The 18,964-nt window shown below is 39.0% G+C and overlaps 1 protein-coding gene across 4 annotated transcripts in view; it reads left to right on the top strand.

Moving 5' to 3' along the window:
* The window catches only part of LOC101430790 (uncharacterized), an 81,208-nt gene extending 64,231 nt beyond the window's left edge, over positions 1-16,977 (top strand). For all 4 annotated transcript variants that reach the window (XM_058295094.2, XM_058295091.2, XM_058295092.2 and 1 more), the window contains 3 exons: positions 6,862-6,968; positions 14,442-14,554; positions 14,953-16,977. In XM_058295094.2, the coding sequence (XP_058151077.1) occupies positions 6,862-6,968; positions 14,442-14,554; positions 14,953-14,964 (232 nt within the window). In that variant the 3' untranslated portion in view covers positions 14,965-16,977. The remainder of the gene's footprint in view (positions 1-6,861; positions 6,969-14,441; positions 14,555-14,952) is intronic.
* Positions 16,978-18,964: the final 1,987 nt, after the last annotated feature.

Below are 18,964 nucleotides of genomic sequence, written 5' to 3' on the forward strand. Positions count from 1 at the left end.
ATGCGTCACATACAAAGGAAGCTCAATCAAGGGAAGTGCCAATCTCTCATCAGAAACCATAGAGGCAAGAAGACAGTAGCATGATGTACTTAAGGTACTAAAAGAGAAAAACTGCCACAAAGAATGCTTTATCCAGAAAAACTGTCTCTCAAAAATGAAGGTGAGTTCAAAGTCTTCAAAGACAAACAAAAACTGAGAGAGTGTGTTACTAAAAGACAAGATTTACAAGAGATACCAAAGGGAATTCTACAGCCTGAAAGGAAATACAAGGGTGTGAGACTCAGAGAAAAGTGTAGAAATGATGATTATTAGTAAGGGTAACTTGAAGAGTAAGAAAGCAGATGTATTAGTCAGCCAAAAGGGTGCTGATGTAAAATACCAGAAATTGGTTGGTTTTTATAAAGGGTATTTATTTGGGGTAGGAGCTTACAGATACAGGCCATAAAACATAAGTTACTTCCCCCACCAAAGTCTATTTTCACATGTTGGAGCAAGAAAGCTGCCAACATCTGCGAGATGTTCAGGCTTCCTGGGTTCCTCTGGGCTCAGCTCCTCTGTTTTCTCCACAAGGCCAGCTGTAGACTATGAGGCTCCCTAGGCTTTGCCTCTCTCCACAAGGTCAGCTGTAGACTATCAGGCGAATGGCTCCACTCTCTCCCTGGGGCTCCAGCTTCAGCATCTAACTCCAACATCAAAACTCCAACATTAAAAGCCCTTGCATCAAAAGCTCCAACTCTGTCCTTTGCCATGCCTTTTATCTGTGAGTCCCCACCCACCAAGGGATAGGGACTCGATGCCCTCATGACATGGCCCAATCAAAGGCCTAATCATAACTCAATCATGCCCAGGTACAGATGGGTTTACAAACATAATCAAATATCTATTTTTGGACTTCATAACCATATCAAACTGCTACAACAGACAATAATAAGATATGACAGTGGAAAGCCAAAGGATATAATGGATGAAGTAAGTAATACCTTTAGAATAATAATGAACATTAAAGAATTGAACTACCCTATCAAAAGACTCAGATTGGTGGAATGGATAAGAAAATATGAGCCATCTAGAGGCTGTCTGCAAGAGACTCACCTTAGACTTAAGGACACAATCAGGTTGAAAGGTTGGAAAAGATATTCCACACAAATAGTAACCAAAAAAGATCTGGAGTAGAGATAGTAATATCAGACAAAATAGATTTTAAATGCAAAACTGTTATAAGAGATGAAGGTCACTATATATTAATAAAAGGGCAATTCACCTAGAAGAAATAGCTATAATAAATATTTATGCAGCTAACCTGGGTGCCCCAAGATACATGAGGCACATACTGGCTAAATTGAGGGGAGAAATAGACATCTCTACAATAATAGATGGAAACTTCAGTACACCATTCTCAGCACTGTATAGAACATTTGGCCAGAGAATAAATAAGGAAACAGAGAACTTGAATAATATGCTATATTAGCTAGGCCTAACAGATATTTATATAGCATTACACCTCAAAACAGCAAGATATATATTCTTCTCAAGTGCTCGGGATCCTTGTCCAGGATAGACCATATGTTGGGTCACAAGACAGGTCTCAATGATATAAAAAGATTAAAATTATATGAAGCACTTTCTCTGATCATAATGGAATGAACCTGGAAATCAATAACAGAAAAAAGGAAAATTCAGAAATATATGGAGATTAAACAAAACACTTGTAAGTAATCAGTGGGTCAAAGAAGAAATTGCAAGATACATCATTATATATCTTGAGACAAATGAAGATGTGAACACAACATATCTAAACATATGGAACACGGCAAAGGCAGTGCTAAGAGGGAAATGTATAGCCCTCAATGCTTACATTAAAAAAGAAGAAAGAGCTAAAATCAAAGACCTAACTGCATGCCTAGAGGAACTAGGAGAAAAAAAAAAACAAAAAACCCAGCAACCTAATCCCAAACCAAGCCATTGGAAAGAAATAATAAATATCAGAGCAGAAATAAATGAAATTGAGAAAAAAAAAATAGAGAGAATTAACAAAAACAAAAGTTGGTTCTTTGAGAAGATCAACAAAATGAACAAACCCTTAGCCAGAATGACAAATAAAATAAGAAAGAAGATGCAAATAAATAACATCAGAACTGAGAGGAGGGGACATTACCACTGACCCTGTAGAAATAAGAGAGATCATAAGAGGATACTATGAACAACTGTACACCAACAAATTAGACAATGTAGATGAGATGGACAAACTCCTAGAAACAATGAACAACCTACACATGAACAACCTACACATGAACAACCTACACTGACCCTAAAAGATATTGGAGACCTCAACAAACCAATTACAAGTAATGAGATTGAAACAGTCATCAAAAATCTCCCAAAAATGAAAAGCCCAGGACAGATAGCTTCACAGGGGAATTCTACTAATCATTCAAAGAGGATCTAATACCAGTCTTGCTCAATCTCTTCCAAAAAAAGAAAAAAATGCAGATTAATTTAATGAATACAGATGCAAAAAATCCTCAATAAAATATTTACAAACTGAATCCAAATGCACATTAAAGGAATTATACACCATGATCAAGTGGATTTTTTTTTTATCCCCGCCCCTTGTGGCTTTTTTGCGTGCTGTCTGTTCTCTGTGTCCATTCGCTGTGCGTTCTTCTGTGTCTGTATTTATTTATTTATTTCCCCTCCCCCCTTGTGGCTTGCTTGTTGTCTGCTCTCTGTGTCCATTTACTGCACACTCTTTTGTGTTTTTGCTTGTCTCTCTTTTTTTGTTGGGTCACCTTGCTGAGTCAGCTCTCTTTGGCATCTGCAGGCTGGGTGGCACTCCACAGCACTTGCAGGCTGGGCGGCTCATGTACATAGCATACAGGCAAGCCAGCCTTCACAAGGAGGTCCCGGGATGCAAACCCAGGGCCTTCTGTATGGTAGACTCCCCGGAGCCCAACTGATTGAGCCACAGCTGTTTCCCTCAAGTGGGTTTTATCCCAGGTATGTAAGGGTGGTTCAACACAAGAAAATCAATTAGTTGACTGCCACAGTAAACAGTGCCTCAAACAGCAGGGCTCCTGAGGGCTCTAGAGACATCTAGACATTTAAGCAGGGCAGAAAAGCTCAGGAATTTGGCACCCTGTCAATAGATCTTACTTTGGAATTTATGCTCCCCAGTGTAACAGAGTTAGATTCATTTATAGTTTCCCTACACATGTACCTTCTGCCGTTTTATTTGAACCATAATTAGCACTGTACTTGTTAAACATATGTTTCAGACAATTAAATCTTTGGTCTGTTCATGTGCCGGTTGAGCCCCAAATCTTAGCAGAGTTGCAAAACCTACTCTCCAGTTTGTTGGACTCACCCAGGACAACTAACAAGAAGACTATGGTGGACAACGCCCATTGCAAGGAACAGAGAGTGTCTATAACTGCAAGCAAGAAAGTTCCATCCATCTGTCCCATGGGATCTAAGCTTCCTCTTAATAAGAAGCAGAGTAGGCATCACCATCCCCAAATCCTCAAGCTTGGGGAATGAACAATGGACTAAAGTAGGCATTATTATTCTATTATAGACTTATTATTATTCTAGTAATGGAAGAACTTTGGTCATTGATATAAAGGCAGTAACCACCAGTGGTTCTAAGGGGAGGGAGAGGGAAGAATTGGTGTAACATGGGGTTATTTTTGGGACATTGGAATTGTCCTGCATGACATTGCAATGATTGATACAGGCCATTATACATTTTGTCATAACCTATAAAATTGTGTGGGGTGGAGTATAAACTATAATGTAAACTAAGTCCACAGTTAGTAACAACAGATCAAAATGTGTTTGTCAATTGTAACAAATGTACCACACTAATGAAAAAAAGTTGTTAATGTGGGCAAGTGTGAGAGGGGAAGAGTGTGGGGCATATGGGAATCCTCTATATTTTTGATGTAACATTCATGTAATCTAAAGCTTCTTTAAAATAAAAATACTTTAAAAAAGAAAATCAATTAGTGTAATAAAACACATTAATAAATTGAAGAAGAAAAATCACAAATCATGATTGGCTTCGAAAAGGCATTTGAAAAAATACAGCATCCTTTCTTGATAAAAACACTCCAAAATGTAGGAATAGAAGGAAGGTTTCTCAACATGGTAAGGTGCATATATGAAAAACCCACAGCTAACACGGAACTCACCAGTAAAAGACTGAAAGCTTTCCCACTGAGACAGAAACAAGACAAGGATGCCACTGTCACCACTGTTATTCAATATTGTGCTAGAAGCTAAACCATTTAGGCAAGAAAAAGAAATAAAAGGCACCCAAATAAGAAAGGAAGAATTAAAAAATTTTCCGTTTACTGATAATATGATCCTATTCCTAGAAAATCCTGAAAATCCACAATAAAGTTACTAGAACTAATAGACAAGTTCAGCAATGTGATAGAATTCAAGATTAATATGCAAACATCAGTAACATTTCTATATACTACAAATGAGCAATCTGAGGGGGAAGTCAGAAAAAATTCCACTTATAGTAGTGATTGAAGGAGTCAATATTTACAAATTAGCTTAATGAATGACATACTTTTATGTATTCAGAAAACCACAAAGCATTGCTAAAAGAAATCAAAGAAGACCTAAATAAGTGTTCATGGATTGGAAGAATAAATATCATTAAGATGTCAATTCTAGCCAACGTTATTTACAGATACAGTACAATCCAAATAAAAATCCCAACAGCCTTTTTTGCAGAAATGGAAAAACCAATTATTAAATTTATTTGGAAGGGTAAGGGGCCCTGAATAGCCAAAAATATCTTTAAAAAAGAAGAATGAAGTTGGAAGACTTTCACTCCTTGGGTTTAAATCATATTACTTAGCTACAATGGTAAAAACAGCATGGTACAGGCATATAGATAGACGTATTGAGCAATGGAATCAAATTGAGAATTCAGAAATAGACCTTCACATCTAAGGTCAAGTAATTCTCAAAAAGGCTGTCAAACCCACATTCTGGGTCAGAACTGCATATTCAACAGATGGTGCTGGGAAAACTGGATATCTGTAAAAGAAAGGAAGAGGATCCCTATCTCATACCTTATACAAAAATTAACTCAAAATGGACCAAGGATTTAAATATAAAACTGGAACCATAAAACTCCTAGAAGGAAATGTAGGGAAACATCTTCAATATCTTGTGGTAGGTGGTAGCTTACACCCAAAGCAGGAGCAACGAAAGAAAAAGATAAATGAGACCACCTCAAAATTAAAAACCTTTGTGCTTCAAATGTCTTTGTTAGGGAGGTGAAAAGACAGCCTACTCAATGGGAGAAAAATTTTGGAAAGCACATATCCGAGAAGGTATTGGGCTCCATGTTATATAAAGAGAGCATACAACTCAATGATAAAAAGATAAGCAGCCCAGTTTTAAAAATAGGCAAAACACTTGAACAGACATTTTCCAAAGAAGAAATACAAATGGATTAAGAGCACATGAAAAGATGTTCAATGTCACTAGCTATCAGGGAAGTACAGATAAAAACTATAATATGTTATCATTTCACATCTTACAGAATGGCTATTATTTAAAAAAACAAACAGAAAACTACAAGTGCTGGAGAGGTTTCAGAGAAATAGGAGCACTCCTTCTGTGTTGGTGGGAATGTAAAATGGTGCAGCCTCTGTGCAGGACTGTTTGGCAGTGCCTCAGGAAGCTAAATCTAGAATAGCCATATGATCTGCCAATCCCACTACAAAGAGCATATTCAGAATTTGTGGACGCAAGAACAGGAACAGATATACATTTGCACACCAAGGTAGTGGCATTATTCACAATTGTGAAAATTGGAAACAACTCAAGTGCCCATCAACAATGAATGAATAAACAAAATGTGGTATACTCATATAATGGAATACTATGCTGCTATAAGAAGAAATGAAGTCGAGATGCATCCAATATGCATGAACCTTGAGGGCAATATGTTTAGTGAAATAAGCCCAGACACAAAAGGACAAATATTGTATGGTCTCACTAATATGAACTAAACACAATGAGTAAACTCATGAGGTTAAATTCTATAGTATAGACCACTTGGAGATAGAACGTAGCTTGAGAAGGGGGAAGCTGACGTTGAATGTATGTAGAATGTTTAATAACGTGCATTGTAAATGTGTAGAAATAGAGTTGTCACATTATAGTTAGTATAATGGGGTAGTCTAGGGAGGTTAATGTCAATTGAAAGAGAGCTAGAAGATAATCTAGGGAATGTATAACAGTGATTTTGGTGATGGATGATGATTTTTGTTAATAGTACAAACACTAGAATGTTTCTCTATTACAAAGTGTTAAGAATATGGAGTTGCATGGAAAAATACAACTAATGTAATATAAAAAATTTTAAGGGAGCAGATGTAGTTCAAGTGGTTAGTGCCTGCTTCCCACACATGAGATCCTAGGTTTGATCCCCGGTGCCTCCTAAAAACAAACAAATGAAAAAAACCAACCCTCATTGGGCAGCAGATGTAGCTCAGTGGTCAAGTGTCTGCTTCCCACGTACGAGATCCTGGGTTGAATCCCCAGTACCTCCTAAAAAGAAAAAAAAAAATTAAGGCAATTAAATAGCCTTCTCCTACTAATTTATATAAGAGAAGCACCCAAGCTGGGGAGATTAAATTGGGAAAAAAACTGGATTCAGGATATCTCCAGGTTCAAATTGGTACTAGAGTCAGTGCATCTTCTTAGGGAATGGAGGTAAGAAGGGGGCAAGTCCTAAAATGAAAGAATCTACTCAAAAATAATTGCATTAGATTTCTTTGAGTAACCATCTTAGGCACAATGCCATTTTATTTTGTCATTCTCTTTGGGCAGCCTGATCAAATACTCTGCCAACTTACGGGAAATTGACCTTGGAAACAATGTCCTGGGAGAAACAGCTGCTGCTGACATACTTGAAGCCCTGAGAGCAAGAAACACAGGTAGAGTATGTTTAGTTTCTGTGTCCCTTCTCTACCTGCCAAATCCACTCATTCCTAACACTGTACTACACGAAACTTGCTCTACTTTTATTTAAATAACTGGACTCACTATGTGCTGACCTAGGAACAGTCACATGCTGGCCACCACTGTGTCAGTTTTCCCACTCATTTGCACAGAGTTTGAGAACTTCTGCAATATTATCTATATCCTGGATTTAAATCATGCATTACTTTAAAGTGGAAATTTCTCTGTTGCTTTTTCTTTGTCTCTCCTCTCCTCCTCACCTAATCTCCAAGGAACTCTCTCCCATTCTCTATGTTCCTCCCTAACACAACCTGCGAAGATTTGTCCAGATATCACTTGGAAGTCTCAAGTAACAGCACTCAAGATTCTCATGTGCTTTCTGGATCATCAAAAATGGTTATATTGTGATTAGCATAGAGACAATATTAAGGGTACTTTATGGTAATCTAATTCTTTAGAAATGAGAAAATCTCATAGGGAAGGAGTTACTTAAGGTTGCCCATTCCTGCCCTCTCCATCAATATGCATGACCAGAATTATTGACGGTTACCCTTTCAACTGATGGGGAGGAGGTGAAGAGGCATCATTTTAAATGAAGCTCAACAAAGACATCATAAACAGATTTGAAAATGCAAGTTCAACGTTAGGAAAAATGGGAGAAATTTTAGCACATTAGCTGGCGGGTTATGTAGAGAGAATTAAATACTGCGATCATCTTCTTCATCATTTCTTTGATAATTTGGTCTTAAAGACATGGTGTAATTACAGATTGTTTATTTTTAATGCTATCTGTGTTTTAGAGAGAAAAACTGTATTGATTTTACTGTCTTCTGCATTGCCATTTTTGCACTAAATAACAAATCAATGATTCCAAGACTTTTAAAGTTTTGTTTTATTTTAGGGAAACAGAACATCTATTCCCTTTTCCATTAGCATTGAATTCAAATTCAACAGTTATTTGGTTACTATTAAATCAAATTTAACCTTAATGATTTAATGATTTCATTTTGTTTTTCCTGGCACCACAGTAACATTTTCATTATATACTGCAGAGAAGCAGGCAGCCTTCTGACCATTACCAAATGCTAATGATGGGATGTCTCAGATGCTTTAATAGAAAATGATTATTGTTGAGTACGTATTTGGAGATGCAAAACATTATGCTTCCTTAGCAAATGGTTCAGTTTGCATAAATGAGAAGGTACTTGCAAAATACCCACCTGAAAATACAAATACTTATTTAAAAAGCATTATAAAGTAATTTATTGTTCAAGAAATCAGTGTTTTACAAATACAGTAGTTTGTATCATAAATAGCCTTAATGCATCAATATCTTGAACTGAAATAATTATGCAATGTTTCTGATGCAGTACTTCAATCAGATTGTTAATTTGAACATCAAGAAAGACCCTCAAAACAGGGTTAACTGGTTGGATGCTTTGGAAAAGTCCCTTGCCATTCAGCCCTAATGGCATTATTTTAAACATTAAAAGCAATTAGTAACATCACTGATTATAGAACTAATGTTCTCCTTTTGATTGCTTCTCTGTCCTTATCCTTTGCAAATTAACAAGGTAATTTCTAATTCTAACTCTTTCATGAAATCCAAATTAACAGCCTGAAATCACTTCTTTGCCCACCAGGCTGTTAATGACCTACCTTTAATGACAGAATGCACACAATGATAGTTTCCCCAAAACATCGGCAGATTCACTTCTTTTCTAAAAAGTTAATAAAAAGACAGACTGCCATCCACATCTTAAAGGGTTGTTTCTTGACTTAGGAAACAGAGTATTTCAGAATAATTTTTATTTACTTATTTCAGTATATAGTTATTAAGTGCCTATTATGTGCCTGGCCCTGTCCTATACACTGGGGACTCAGGCAGTGAATTCCTGAGGCTTACTTCATAAGGCTTACTTTCTAGTGCAGGATACAGACAATAACAAAAGGGAGGAAAATACAAGTAGTATTGTTTACCAGAGGGTGTATTAGTCAGCCAAAAGGGAGTGCTGATACAAAGTACCAGAAATCTGTTAGCTTTTATAAAGGGTATTTATTTGGGGTAAAAAGCTTATAGTTAGAAGGACCTAATGAGTCCAAGTTTAAGTTACTTCCTCACCAAACTCTTTTGCCCCGTGTTAAAGATGGCGGGCAACATCGTGAGGGTCCAGCTTTCCTCTTCCTCTTAAGGCTGTGTGGGCCCAGCTTCTTCCAATATCAGCTGTATTGGAGGGCACATTTCTTTCCCGGCTCAGCTGGTCTCTTCACAAGGTCAGCTGTAGACTATCAGGCTCATCTCTCTTCCCAGGGCTGCAGGATCAAAATTCATTCCTCTTCCATGCCTGTGTTGCTCTCTCCATTCCTCTGTGTGTATCTTAATAATGCGGTTGAATCAAAACCCTAATCTTGATTTAATAAAGTAAAAGTGAAGCCTCTGAATTTAATACAGTCAAAGGGGCATCATGCCCAGAGGAGCAGATCCGTTTACAAACATAATCAATATCTCTTTTTGGAATTCATAAATATTATCAAACTGCCACAGAGGGAGATCACATTTAGGAAAAAAATACAGCCAGAAAGGGAGAGAGGGGTTGGGAAGGCCTTACTGAGAAGGGACCTTTGAGTAAAGACCCAAAGGAACGAAGGAATGAGCTATGCAGGGAACTAAGGAACGAAGGAATGAGCCATGCAGGGAACTTCCAGACGGAAGGCCCAGCAAGCGCAAAGGGCTTAAGGCAATGCCCGCCTGATGTGCTGGAGCAGGGGCATCGCCCACCAGAATGGAGTGAGAGAGGCTGCAAGAGTAAATGGACCAAAAAACAACACAAACATGCAAGAAGGGTGGAGGGGAGGAGACCCTCGAGACTATTCCTTGTTGAGATGGAAAGCCGCCCGGGAACGTTAAGCAGAGGAGTGACGTCATCTGACCTACATTTGAGCAGGATCTCTCCAGCTCTCCACTGAAAATTGATGGGAGGGGAGACGAGCAGAAGCAGGGAGGCCAGCAAGGGGGTTTTCCTTGGAGAAATTACACAGGGACTTCCAGCTGACTCACAACCCCCAGCGTGTGGAGAAGGGGCAGGAGGTCAAGAAGCTGGAGAATGGGAAGTTCTGCTCACTGAACAGCTGGACTTCACCTTCACCACCGGCCTCTTTTGTCCACCCTGTTCCCAGAAGGCCGACAACCATGTAGAAGACCAGTGTTTTCTTCTCTGGGAACCAGAAGAGCCTCAGAGAAAGAAACTCCAGATGCTGACAGCTGGCTGCCAATCGAGCATTCAGAGAAGCCTAGCAGGTCTGGACATAAACAGGACTTCACAGCAGCCTTTGGGTGCTCCTGCGTCACTGTGAGCAGAAATGACAATCTCCAGACACTTGAGGGACCAGGCCTGAAACAAACAGAGAAAAGGAGCCCCGAAGATGCAGGGACCACACAGACAACTTCAAAACAAAAACACAACTAATGTCCTCAGCAAGATAGGTAATAAAGCATCTGTAAAAGCAGAGCAGGATGATATGAAAAAAGAACAATTATACATGAATTACCATGGCCCAGCAATTCCTGCACAAGAGAGATGAAAACATGTACACACACACACACAAAAGAACAATTGGAAAATAAGAGAAAGTTATTGGAAAGTAAAAATGATCACCAAAATTAGAAGGTCAAAAGAAAGGTTGAAAGTTGGTAGTGAGAAAGCCTTAAGAAAGTAGAACAAAAAGACAGGAAAGTTAAAAATTGAGATAAAATATTAGAGCTAGAGAATTGGTCCAAGAGCACCAGCATCCAACTAAGACAGAACAGAGAAAAGCGAGGAGGAAATTATCAAAGGAGTATCTCAAGAACTTTCCCAGAACCAAAGAACATAAATATGGATATTGAAAGAGCCCATGGAGTGTTCAGCACAGTGAATGATAAAGAACACTGTGGGTAAATGTGTTGCCTTCCCCCCAGCGTGGGACATGACTCCCGGGGATGAGCCTCCCTGGCACCGAGGGATTACTACCAAGTACCAGCTGATGATGTAACTAGAAAATGACCTTGAATAAAAAGGTCAACTCAGACCAGCAGAATATCTCAGTCCACATATAATACCAGGAGTTAAAAATGTTTTTTGACCTGAATCAAGGGGGAAATAGAAAGGACAAATGAGTTTATATGGCTATGAGTCTCCAAAAAGAGCCGGGAGGTTATCAGAGGGGTTGCCCTTATGCATACCTCAGCAGAGTCCCAGAGACAGATAAAGTAGATACAACCCCGGGTATTGGTTCTTCTGAGGACTACAGAGACCTACAGGTTCTATGGTCATGGCAGATGGAGTTCAGTGCCATGTCAGTTGGCCCTACTTTGGAGTTGGTGTTTCTGTATGATGGAGCTAGACTCAGATGTGATCTTTTTTCACAAGCCTCTCCTGTTACTTTTACCAGAACTGTAGTTGGTGCTGGGGTTTAATATATACCCAGGGGATCTGAATCACTGGACTGACCATATGATAGCCAGGCCCTGAGTCTTAACAGACTTGCAACTCCTACACTCTGGTTTGTTGGACTTACCCCACTAAGCTAACATGGAGTTGAAGAAGGTCAACCACCACACCATGGAGCCAAGAGTGCCTACAACTGAAAGCAGGAGGATTGCATCCAGCATCCATGTGGAATCTAAGCCCTCTCTTGATATAGATGTGGAGTGGACACAACCATTCCAAGGCCCACAGAATGGAGGAATAGAATATGGATGAGAGTGGACTTACTGATATTCTATTCATGAACTATTGTGATTAGTAATCAAAGAAAATGTGGCATTGGTGTGGAGAAAGTGGCCATGGTGGCTGCTGGGTGTGGGGAATGGGAGGAAGAGATGAGATGTGGAGGCGTTTTCAGGACTTGGAGTTGTCCTGGGTGATGCTGCAGGGAGAGTTACCGGACATTGTATGTCCTCCCATGGCCCACTGGATGGAATGTGGGAGAGTGTGGGCTATGATGTGGACCATTGACCATGAGGTGCAGCGGTGCTCAGAGATGTATTCACCAAATGCAATGAATGTCTCATGATGATGGAGGAAATTTTTGCGATGGAGGGAGGAGTGGGGTGAAGGGGATGGGGGATATATGGAGACCTAATATTTTTTTAATGTAATATTAAAAAATAAATAAAGACAAAAAAAAGAACACTGTGGGGGAATGGGAAAAAAGGAAAAAACAAAAAAGCAAGATTGCGTACAAAGGACTGGGAATCGGAATAACATTTGATTCCTAACTGTAAGTAGGAGTAATGGAGCACTATCACGACAATTCTGTGAGAGTACTGTACATTTCCAGTTCCTAACTAAGTGTGAGGATAAAATTAAGATGTTTTCATCATGCAAGGACTCAAAGTATATACCTCCCCCGTATCCATTCTGAGGAAGATTCCAGAGAATATGCTCAAGCAAAATGAGGAAGTAGATCACAAAGACAAAGAATGCAGAATCCAGAAATCAGGAGAAACAATACAGAAAAGTAGAAAAGGGAACCTCAGGTGACAGCTAAGACTCAGGCCTATCCTAGATTGGAGAAGGAAAACAGAAGACTTTGGGAGGTGGGATTACTGGAGTAAAATTGAATTGACTGAGTATTTGAAATAGTCAGGTATTTTGAAAGAAACACTGGTAGGTGTATGAGAAATATAATAAAGCACTTTTGAGAATAAAGATTTAGAATAGATAGAAAGCTATGCAAATGGAAAAAAGGCAATTATTAACTTGGGCAAAAGAAAGTTATACCAAGAAAGGAAACACTAGACAAGATATATATGATAATATGTTTTGTGAGTGTCGATTTATCTAAAAATTGTGATTTATCTTTATTGGGACATTTGGTGAGAGGAAGTGACAAAAGTTACAATGTTAAAGTTAAAATGGAAATATGAAGAAATAATATTATAAGCATTTTTTTTTTAAGGAAGGCAGTAAATACCATCAAAAACAGCTGAGTTGAAAGTGGTTACGTCTAGAAAACAGGTTATGGACCATTGAGGGGTGGGGTCAGGGTTCATTATTTTACATTATAAGTTTTTTAGCCTTATTTAATATTTTTTAAGATTTATTTTATTTATTTATCCCCTCCCCCCTTGTTGTTTGTGCTCACCATCTGCTCTCTATGTTCATTTGCTGTGTGCTCTCATTTTCTCTTTAGGAGACACTGGGAACCAAACTTGGGACTGGGACCTCCCATGGGGAAGAGAGGCACTCAATTGCTTGAGCCACCTGCTCCCTGCTTTGTTGTGTCTCTTTTTGCCTTTCCTCTTTGTGTCTCTTTGTTGTGTCATCTTGCTGCATCAGCTTGCCAGGCCTGCCCATCACACCATCTTGCCATCTTGCTTGTCTTCTCCAGGAGGCACTGGGAACAGAACTGAGACTTCCCATGTGGTAGATGGGAGCTCAATTGCTTGGACCACAATTGCTTCCACCTGTTTAATTTTTAATTATGTGCGTACATGACTTTCATTAAAATATGCTTAAAGAGAGAATTGGAAAGCCCATAGCTTTCTCACCATGCGATTGACTGTTACATAACTCCTTGTCACTATCTAATGCGATCTTAAATCATCCCAGCTTCCACCAAGGAATTGGAGATCTCATGCACTTTGGCCACATACATTGAAGAATGGGTAGAAAAGAAGTGAAAAGGATGGCCAAAAGCGTGGCATTCAGGAAACACAACAATCTTTTGTGGGTTTGGGTGCCACGCAAATCCTCTGTGGCATCCGGTGGCCCCCCAGACACACTGTGGTCCCCACCCAGGAGCATCAGAGCAAGCCCCATCCCGAACTTGATGTTCTTGATGAGATAGGATGGAAAGAACTCTTCTCCTGACTTTCACAGACCACCATGAGTCACATGCTCACTTAACCAGTCTTTGTGGTAGGGGATGAAATACACTGATCAGCCAGCCTTGAGTCATGAACCCATCTCTGAAGGGCAGAGGGGAGACTCCCAAAGGAAACTCAAGGTATTGTTCCAAAAAGATGCTAGAATGGAAGCTGGCCAGGCAAAAACAAGAGCTATCTACTGTAGATGGAGAACCAGTAACAGTAATAGAGCCAGTTAGTGACAAGATCAGAGTTTTGCTTGCAGATCTCTGATCTGGCAGCAGGGTGCAGGATGGATTTGGGGTTGGGGAAGTCTGGGATTAGAAAGACCACTTAGGAAGCTACTGTAATCATCCAAGTAAAAGATATGACAGTGGGAATGAAAATGAAAGAACAACTGTAAGAAACCATTACACAGGTAAATGAATTGTTATGACCACTCACACCAAGAAGATATAGAGCAAGGGTATCAGGTGGAGGAAAGTTGTCCAGCTGGTAGGAATGTGGGAGAATGCCCTCTTCAGCCTAAGATCCAACACACCAAATGGAATTGTGAGATTTCTACGCATTTGCTATATGTTCTTCCTACCTGCAGGTGAGCTGCCAGCCTTAAAAATTACAGTCACTCCCCAGATCTCTTCAGACACCTTCAGATCTATTTGGAAAAATAGCAGAAAATCTAGTATTACTCCTAAAAAGAAGAAAAAGGTAAGCTCTTGGGTATCCGGGTTGGTAAGTAGCAGCCAGAAGGGGGCGCTACATGGCTCCTAGGGCACTCGGGTGGGGGAGATGGCTCAGCCAGCAGCAGATTTTGCACTTGTTAAGATGAGAATTCCCATTCTAGGTAATGTTCCATTCTGATAGATGATGGTTGTAACAATACAACATAGTTCCCTCAGAGATCAGTGCAAACCCCGTTCTCCCACCCCATCCTCAACAAATCCTGGTTTCCTGCTAGCCTACTGTGACTTGGAAATGATAAATTTACTAAACTTTTTTTGAAGCCTATCCTGTCTTTTAGTGGGAAATGATTTGTGTACATTTTCTCTCTGTTTATGTAGTTGTTTCCCTTTTTCTTTTTAAATTTGTGTTTTCCTATTTCACAGGCTAAAAAGTGAATATGGATGCCATCTATTTCCATGACCAATTAGACATGCCTAGAAAGACATTGCTTGCTCTTGAAATAAAATAATATTTTCACTGTAATCAAGTCCCTTTCAAGTATTAAAACTTGATAAGATCATTTTATTAAAGTTCAAAGTGGTGATAATCCTTTCACCTCTGCCATTTTCTAACATGTGAGTTTCACAATTGGACCTTAGGTGCGATTCTCTTATGGGGCCTCTTCCTTTGTGTATGTGAAAATTATAATTTGAAAGAGGTCAAGATCTTTACCTAAGAAAGAATTTCACCGTAATTATAACTATACTTGGGAACAATAGGAATGTTTGTAACTAATAACCACTTCCTAAAAGACAGCATCCCTAAAAATAAGATCTTCCCCAAATGGGGAAACTTCTCATCACTCTAACCTCACCACGAAGATGTCGACCCTGTGGGAAATGGAAGCAGGTGTGGATGATCAATGTACAAATGATAAACTGGATTGGTTGAGTTTTGTATGTCATGGTAATGTGATGCAGCAATGAAGAGCATGGACTGTGGACTTAGATAAACCAGAATTTTCTGTGGAGATCCTGCTGCTTTCCCAGTTAATCTCACAGCACCTCAGTTTCCCGTTATATATGACATGGATAAGCATAGTGCCTATCTCATTTGGTGAACATTAAATGAGATGACGCATATTCAAGCATTTTAGGACAATGCCTGGTACATAGTATGTGCTTGAAAATAAATATTAATGGCAGCTATTAGTGCTGTTAATTATTGTAGATGTTAGAATCAAGTGGTTCCATTCTTTCAGCTAGGGCAGATTCACAATAAAAACAAGGGACGGGGAGATGGGGAAGAAGTGTTAGACCTCTTCATTTTAAAGTAAAAACAAAACAAAAACTGTACTTCTTCAAAGGAAAAATATCTATCAACAAAGATCTATTTTTTGGAAGTTTATCTACTATGAGCATGGAGCTGTAAACATGTGCAAGAACTGGTCATTCATTCTATGTACAACTTTAGCAAGCACTGGCAAATTCATGGACTCAAACTACTGTGGAGGTGGGAAAAGGTACAGTAAATTATCTCCACTCGCCAGGATCTTAGTCTAGCTAGGAAGACTAGACTCTCCAACATGAAAAATGAACAATACAATATAAAAGTTGAAACAGTATGTCATCAGGAAGGTAAGGAGGGCCATAGAGTAATGAGTCAACTGAGCATATCTACCAGAACTCACAGATTCATTGGATGAAGCCTCCTAAGAAATTGTTCCCATTCAAAAAGAAAAGACCTTTTTGAAATTTGCCACTCCAGTTTCATACCCACTGGATAGGGTGTAAAATCATTGTGCCTGTTTAGAGGGTCTTTTGGCAAAGTCTACCGAAATGAAAAATATATTGCTTTTGACCCAGCCATTCTGCTTCTAAAATTTGTTTTACAGAACTACTCTCACACATGTGCAAGGAAATGTGTATAAGGACGTTCCTTGCAGCACTGTTTACTACTATACATTGGAAACAACTAAATGTCTCTCAAACAGCTCTCAGGGAAATAAATCATGTTAAATACGTGTGGAGACTACTATGCAGTCATTAGAAAGAATGATGTGAATATGTAAATGCATGTTTTGGAAAGGTATTCAAGCAATACTATTAAACAAAAAACAGAAGCAGGTTAGAGAATGGTACATATGAAAATTAACATTTATATGGAAATTGAAGTTACGTATTATGTGTCTGCATGTACATATATAGAAATTTTTGGAGACTATTAAGAGTCTATTAGCAAGGGGAGCATGGAGAGTTTGAGAGGTGATGAAATTTTGTTTGTTTTTTGTCTTTTATTACATTATTGGAGTAATGGAAACGCTTTAAACATGATTGAAGTGATGAATGCACAACTGTGATTATACTAAATACCACTGATTGTACACTTAAGATGGAGTGTATGCTTTATTAGTAAGCATCAATAAAATTTATATTAAAAATAAAAAATAAAAAGTTTTAAAGAGCCTATTAACTGCGCTTGCTTTATTTTTCATTATATACACTTTTTGCTATTTTAATTTTGCATCATTTATAAACTGTCCATTTTTAAAACTTTTAAAATTGCTTTCAATGTTAGATAAGCACAGTCAGTCTTGTCTTGTGTGTGTGTATATATCAAAACCAGTTTAGGGAGTGGATGTGGCTCAAGCAGTTGAGCACCCACCTTCCACACGGGAGGTCTCAGGTTCAGTGTCCGGTGCCTCCTGAAAAAACAAAACAAACAACAAGCAAAAAAAAAACAAAAACAAAAATACCTAACCCAGGGAAGCCAATGTGGCTTAGTGGCTGAGCGCCAGCTTCCCACATACAAGGCTCCAGGTTCAATCCCCAGCCCTTGCTACCTCAAAAAAAAAAACAAAACAAAACACCAGATTAATCTAGTTTGTTTCCAATGAGTTTTATCTAGCTTCAAAAATCAAATCATTTCTCAAGAGGTAAAGATATACTACTGTGACTTGTTGAAAATATGTAAAAGGATAGGTCTCAGAATTAGAAATTTTCAAAATAAATTTGAGCAATGGCCACATCACTGACATAAATGTCTCTTCTCCCACTTTCACCACTTTAATGGAGGTGAAAGTGGGAAGTCACACTTTTTTGACTTGATAAACTTTGATGAACTTGTTACACAGCAGTAACAACATTTTTGGAAGTCACACTTTTTTGACTTGATAAACTTCGATGAACTTTTTACACAGCAGTAACAACATTTTTTGGTTGCTACGTAAACAGGTGTCAAAAAAATGGAAGAAGCACAGTAAGTGTTATGATTTCCTGGGAGGAAATAATATGTGGTGGTAAAGAGTGGGTAGTGAAGACACGAGGATGAGTGGACTCTTCCCGGGGGCAGAGGGCAAGCCAGCTGGAAGGGTGGGAGGATTCTGGCCACTGAACTGCCAGGGGATGGCCTGGGTGTGTCTGGACAACTGAGCAGATCAATCTGATGAGGGTCCTGGAAAGGAGTGCTTCGGCTGAAGCTAGAAAAGTAGGTTGGGGCCATATTGTGACAGGATTTAAATGATCCACTGAGACATTTAGATTTGTGATGATAATGGAGAACCGTGGAACACTTTGAACAGGGAAATGCCAGGTGGAAAAGGGAATGTGAGAAGATTCGTCAGGCATGTTGGAGGGGCCACCAGTTAAATTGGGAAGAAGGGAGAGGAAAGAAGTCAGGACACAATAATCCAGGGGAAGTATGAAGAGGTTCAGGCTCGGCAGTGAGAATGGAAAACTGAGTTGATTCTAGAAACTTCTAAAGGAAAACTGAACAGATAGTTGCATCTGGAGGGTGGGGAAGAGGAAAGAGTCAAAGATAGCTATGGATTCAGCCTAAGACAATTACACCTGGGAGAGAATTAGACTTCAGGCCAAAGAAGCAAACTCTTGAAGGGGAACTACAGTCTGCAAGAAAGGAAATTAACTCTTTTCAGTTTTTGAGTTTGAAGCAATGGTGAACCAATTCAACCAGACATGACCAACATCTGACAGAAAACAACCAGATTTCAGAAAACAGGTAAAAACACAACCACAGGGCTATACTCACCTGCATCTCCTGTTCAAGAAGATCCAACTTGGTATAATCTTATACAAATCTATCAAAACCAATTCTGAAATCTCTTATTTTCTTAGGAAGGCCATCTTGTTTCTAAATAAGGCATCCTGAGATTTAGGAATAGATTTTCATATTTAAGTGTATATCTACTCTGAAACATCTCTTTGTTTTCACATTTTTAAAAAAGATTTATTTTATTTCTCCCCAAACCCTTGTTGTTTGCATTTCTGTGTCTGTTGTATGTTTGTTTTCTTTTTAGGAGGAATCAAACCTAGGACCTCGGATAAGGGGGGAGACGCCTAATCGCCTAAGCCACCTCCACTCCCTGCTTTGTTGTATCTCTCGTTATGTTTTCCTCCTGTGCCTCCTGTTGCATTATCTTGCTGTGTCAGCTCGCTA

Source organism: Dasypus novemcinctus, chromosome 4 (genome assembly GCF_030445035.2).
Source record: "Dasypus novemcinctus isolate mDasNov1 chromosome 4, mDasNov1.1.hap2, whole genome shotgun sequence".
In the NCBI taxonomy this organism is placed as follows: Eukaryota; Metazoa; Chordata; class Mammalia; order Cingulata; family Dasypodidae; genus Dasypus; species Dasypus novemcinctus.